Source organism: Cyprinodon variegatus, unplaced genomic scaffold (assembly GCF_000732505.1).
Source record: "Cyprinodon variegatus isolate N-32 unplaced genomic scaffold, C_variegatus-1.0 Scaffold474, whole genome shotgun sequence".
NCBI lineage: Eukaryota > Metazoa > Chordata > Actinopteri > Cyprinodontiformes > Cyprinodontidae > Cyprinodon > Cyprinodon variegatus.
The window spans coordinates 154,645-160,644 of record NW_015150927.1 but is presented as its reverse complement, the minus strand read 5'-3'; the positions used below and the strand labels follow the sequence as shown (position 1 = coordinate 160,644).

General features: G+C 39.9%; 1 protein-coding gene across 2 annotated transcripts in view; it reads left to right on the top strand.

Moving 5' to 3' along the window:
- The first annotated feature begins 2,087 nt into the window (after positions 1-2,087).
- Positions 2,088-6,000, top strand: part of LOC107094276 (cadherin-10-like) — a 56,065-nt gene continuing 52,152 nt past the window's right edge. Inside the window, exon 1 of one of the 2 annotated variants that reach the window (XM_015389804.1) lies at positions 2,088-2,323. In XM_015389804.1, coding sequence (XP_015245290.1) covers positions 2,300-2,323 — 24 coding nt within the window. In that variant the 5' untranslated portion in view covers positions 2,088-2,299. The remainder of the gene's footprint in view (positions 2,324-6,000) is intronic. The other variant, XM_015389803.1, reaches the window with a different exon arrangement.

The following is a 6,000-nucleotide window of genomic DNA, read 5'->3' as shown; positions in this document are numbered from 1 at the left end:
ATGCCTATATTTAAAAGTAAAATATAGCAAAAATCCATGTAATTAATACTGTTTAGATAGTCCTTTTGAGCCTAAATAGAACCCTAGCACCAGGTGCGATAAGCTGACCTAAACGCCATCTACTGGCAGATCTGCTGAACCACAAGAATCCGGATGGTGGCCAATGACACAGCTACTAAAGAAGCAATGACTGAGGCAAACATTTTGCAATAACTTATGGAAAACTGACAGCTCTGAGGATAGGGCTTAAAGCATTGCTAACACTAGTAGCAATATTAGCAAGGATATGCAATCATGTGTTAATCAACCTCAAAGCCACATCAGAATGCTTGCTGAGCTTTAGCTCTAGCCTTAGTGTACTCCAACAGTCAGTTCACCCAATGCAACTCAAGTTTTATCCCTCTTGGAATCAAATATCTTCTTGCACCTTTTGAGAGATGATCTTGGAATTTATTTATTTATCTTTTCGCAACTATGTTAGGAGTTCCACTCTTTCTAGCCCCTATTGCTGGTATGCAGGTACAGCTTCATATTCTCGGTCACATAATGTTGATATTGTACATATACAAAAAAGGCTATATATACTCATCTTTGAAGCAAAACCAAAGCCTACATCTATGTTCATAACTGCTGATCACCGTTATTTTCTGTCCCAAAAAAAGACCAAGTAAGCACTACTGGGAGTAATGCTTGGAATAGATTGTTTGATTTCAATATGAACATGTGCCTATGTATTTTTTAAAGGCATAAAACATGACTAGGCCCCTTTAAGATCAGTAAGAGTGGATGGGAAACATCTTTGAACAGCAATTTCAGTCATCCTACCCAGTCTTAATTTTATATAGGCTCAAATGTTGTTTGATTTATTTCATTGCATTAATGTACTTTGATCATTGCAGCTCTAGCTTTATATTTTGGATTGTTGGTCTGCCGAAGGTTGAACCTCCAGTTTTTAAAAGCATCCTTTACAGCAGACTGTTTTCACATTATCTTTCATGCACCCCCTTAGCATGACAACGCCACTACCACATTCGGGTATGGGGTCAGTTTTCTGCTAAATGTAGTGTTTTAACAGCTCTGCTAAGGTGAAATACAAAAACAACAATTTGATATTTAAAGAGGGGGAAAAAACAGCCTTATCTACACAGAAATCAACCCTGATATTTTAGTTGCAGTGTTGGCAGATTAGAATATCACTAAATGCTTTTCCATAAAATAAAAAAACGTCAAACTGTACAGGTGTAAATAAAACAAGATTAAAAGGGAGGTCTTCATTTGCTTTGGAAGAGGATCAACCATCCTTGACAGTAATTAGCTTCCTGTTACTGCTGCAAAGTCTTTTACATCCCAGTGGATGGATTTTGGACCACCTCACTTTGCAGAATTGTTTTAATTCCCTGATTACATATTAAAAACTTAGATCACTAAAAAACGGTTATATTTGTGGGAAGCTAAAACTCGTTGACAGCCTAGCACGCATTCGTAGATCTCACTCTCCATATCTTCATCAAATCCATCACATGTCATTCCTCCCTCTGTTCCTTTCAGCAGAATTGAAATGTTATATCGCTCTCAACAGCCTGTACTGTATGGAGACGGATTGATATGCATCCAGCATGTAATGAGAAGAGATGACAGAGTGCCTGGACTATGTGTGTGTGCACCTGCCACACACAGGCGGCCAAGACCGGGAGAGGCAGATGATGAAGATGAAGCTTAACAGGTCAAAATGAAGCCCACCTTCCCCTCCTCCGATTTACAAGTTATGGCCTCTTTCTCCTTCATTCCTCTGTCATTGAAAGAAGATTAGACGGAGCCGATTGCTTCAGACATCAAGAAGCAGACTCCGTCCCTGCTTCTCTTTCTCACACAGTCAACCCATGGTGGCTCTTATCCCTCCATCCACTCTCCCCCATCTCTTCTTTTCATCCCCCTTTATCTGGAACTTGTGAATGGCAGCCAATCACGGGGCAGAGTCGCCTCAGCCTCAGTGACATCCACTGGCAGGATTGATGCACTGCTGGGGGAAGAAAGAGAAGAGGAGGGCACTATGAGACGGGAGGAGATGATAGAAAGAAAGTGTGGAAGAAGAGAGGAGGAGGAGTAAGAGAGTGAGAGGAGGGAGTAGAGAAGCGAGACCCTCTCTCTCTTCCACACACAGAGTCCCATACACATTCGCAGCTGCTGTGCCGCTGTCAGTCCTGGAATGTAAGCACTGCCGTCAGGAGTCCGATTTTCCAACCACTAAGCACAGAGGAGGAGTACAAACACAGCGGCGCTCACTCAGACATACAGATGGATGCTAAGCAGAGCGAAACCTAAGGTAAGAGGTTTATTTTCTCTTTCTTGCCTTTGATCTATGTTTTACATTTCATCTGCGTCTGGACTCTGGGGGGATGATCTGCTGTCACAGCGCAAGGAGCAGAATAAATGCATCACTGAGCTCTGGAAAGAACTTCAACCATTAATCACTCTAGATCAGAAGGAAAAATAGTCAAACTCCTCATAAATCAAAATTTCCTCCAGTTTTCAAGATCTATTTTTTTATTTATTTTCAATTTCCAGCTGTTCCTTCCAATTAAGCTGATTCCTGTGACACCTGTCACTCATCCTGAGGTCTTCCAGTGTCAACTTGGCTTTGCATCTAACAAACCTCACCAGGCTGAGTGCCGGTGCGCCTATAGCAGGTGTTTGCACCTGTTTGAAGGCAGGCGTGTGTGACTTTCTGAGTATGCATGAACATGTGAGAGAGTCTCCACGAAGCGCCCTGAATGGAGAGAGTCGCACTTGTGATGCGATTTGATGGAGAGGCGCTGTAGCGTTCATATCTCGGAAAAATACCTCAAGGTGTTTATCGTGGAGAGGGAAGGGACATGTGCTCCAAAGCGCAAACTTAATCCAACCTTGACCGGCTTGCAATTTTTTTTTTTTTTCCTTATCTCTCATTCGGCATAGGCACCAAAGTGATATATGGTGGCTTTTTCTGCACACAGACTCCTTGGTCAGCCATGCAACGCCGTTATAGCTTAGTGCAAATTAGCCTCTAATGTGCCCCTTAAATTATTCTCAAAAGGAGGCTGACCTTTTCAGCATTAAAATGAAAGAGGGTAGACATACATCTCCACTCTAATCAACACGGCAGCCATGCTATACATTTTAAAGGATCAGATAAGAATGAGTCTAATAAAACCCCAGCATTTCTTTCCTCAGCTAAAAGTAAGTCCAATAAAAATGTCTCATTTTTTCTAAAAAATATATATATATTTTGAATTTTACGCCCTGCTTTAATTGTCAAGACTCTTTTCAAGAAACACCCACCTCAGCCTCTTCCTTGCGAGGAAGTGTACACTGTATCACAAAATTGCTTTGAGGATCTCCAAACATGAGTAAAGCTCACAGAGGTCTGCCAAAGACTGCAGACTGGGCCCTGCTGCATTGGGAAGGGTTAGGGCTCCACCAAGTGGAAGCTGGCGTATCTGCACCGGCACCCCCTCCCCACCAACACCCATCCCACCCCCTGATAGATTTACCCTCTGTCCGTGCAGGTCTGTCAAACAGCAGCAGGCAATCACAGGAGCCACTAAAACCGCCCATCAGATTGTAATAGTTTGGAGATCAAACCTTTATGTCATGTGCATGAATTATGTAAAACTAAATAAATAAAAATACATTTTAAAAAGAAAGTCCAGGGTGACTTAAATGCAAAGCAGCATTATGACCTTGTCATATACTCCCCCCTTTTTCTCAGTCTGATGAGAGACCTTCACTGCTGAGCGGTTCGATTGCACCCCATAATGCTCGATTTGAAATAGCCAGCAGTTTCAAATGGTGCGTAGGAGGTTTTGGATTGTTGACACTTAATTATATGGTCCAACCCTTATGTAACACTGCACCTGCTAATAAATAGATCTATATATGCGGGTATTTATAGTCCAATTTAGAGAAAAAAAATAGGAAATTCCAGTAGGCATATGAGATTATATGAAACAGCCGTATTTTCAACAGAGTCTGTTATTCATATGGGAGATATTTCTGGTTTGCCGCCCAGTATCATTGATCATTGCCTCTGGTAAAATAGCTGTATATTTAAAAAGGGTAAAGGAACTTCTTAATGTTAAATAATGAATATGAACACTAAAGGAAATATATGTATGGAAGAAATTAACTTTATTCTTGAATCGCCTAATGAGAAGTTCAACAAAAATTGGAGGAAAAGGGCAAACTGGTTTAAAAATGATACAGCATTAACATCCAGTATTTTTAGTGGGTGAAGTTGGATGTTAATGAGCATCTTTGCACCTTTTTGCCCTATAGATGATTAAGATGTAGTTCATGTTATGACAGAAGGAAAAAAAAAATACTGACAAACTACTTTTCCAAATAAAAACTGAAACCTTTAGCTGTCGTGTAATCATAATCCTAAAATGTCTTTTTGTACATTTTTCAAATAATCAATAAAATATATTAAACGTGTTAACTATACAAAGGCACGGAGGTCTCAGGACTTGATGTATCATAAAGGATGCTTGTCACTGAAGGAATGAACTTGTTCTTTGTTAAAAACAAATTATTCATACCCCTAGAAGATTTAGGTTTTAAGTTATCTTTTAATTGGATCGGCATGTGTCTTCTGACAGGAAACAATGTTGTAGAGATGCTCAGCTAGAAGCCCGACTTTAATCTGAGAATCCTTGGAGGAAGTTAAAGATCGGGGTGATGGTGAGGAACCCTACGAGCTTCAAAGAATCGGAGCTCATCGATAAAAATTTTTTTTTAACTATTTGTGGAAGCTTGTTAGAAATTATTGAAAAAATTGTTTTGAAAAAAAAAAAATTTTTTGATCAGGCATCCCATCTTTAAATTGTTTTAATAATCTTTTTAGAAATTCCTGTCTTTGCCTATCTCTCTGAATCTGCCAGCAATATGAATACATTTGGGCTGAACTGTATACATTATACGCTTCTAAAACTCTAATGCAAGCTTACCTCCAGAGCATACTGCAGCTATAATTATTGTCCTCCTCGAGTTAGAGAATCCACAAAAGTGCTTAGTTGCAGAGCTCAGTTAAGGGTTTTTCTCTGGAAGCTTGCACGTTCATTTTTTAGGGCAGCGTGTGCATGAAAATTCATACAAACCAATGTTGCAAAGGCTGCGCTTTTTCTTTTTTTTTCCTCCCAGGAAGCAGATCCTGACGAACAGCTAGTTTGTCTCTGATCAAAGATGTTCTTATTCAGCAAAACAAGAATGTATAATTTGCAGATTAAAGCTATGTAGCACGGGGAAGTTGTTGCCAGCCAGTCGATATGTGTAGTTGCCAAGATTAAGAGAAAACACTCTGAGACAGCCACTCATAAAAGCATATTAAACAATTCGGTCCTTCCACATCCGTGTGTGTTGTAGTGCCAAGCCGTATAAGCTCCCTACAAGTTAATCTAGTCATAAACAATTTCTTTTAATGCGCCCCGCTTTTTTAATGGGCTGAATAAGTCGAGATAATTCAGCTCGAGCCTATAGGATCTGGCGTGGATTCAGCATACTCATTCATCCTTTAATGGAGTGTTTGGAAGAATTTTGAAAAAGAAACACTGGTCTAATGCTTAATAGGCATGCCACATCAAAGATTAATATCCAGAATGCTATTAAAATCTCAAGGACGGGCGGGAATGATAATTAGAAAATGCAATCACAAGCATCAGGCTGGATTAATTGCAAGGCGGGCGTTTCCCCTCATTTCAGCGGCGTCTGTGTTACACTTATGTCACATTTTATACCTACAGTGAACTCCAGTTGGCATGATTACAACTTTAACTCCTTTTAATGTTTAACACTTTGTACTGGTTGCGTGATGCTTACTACTAGAAACTGTTTATGTCCTGAACTATACAGGAAAAAATGTCACAGTCGAAGTCAGTTAATCTGGTTTTTAAATCAGTGGCATGATAATGCTTTTTGTTTCAGTGGCAAGTGAGTGATAAATATATAGAAAGCCAAACGGATAGT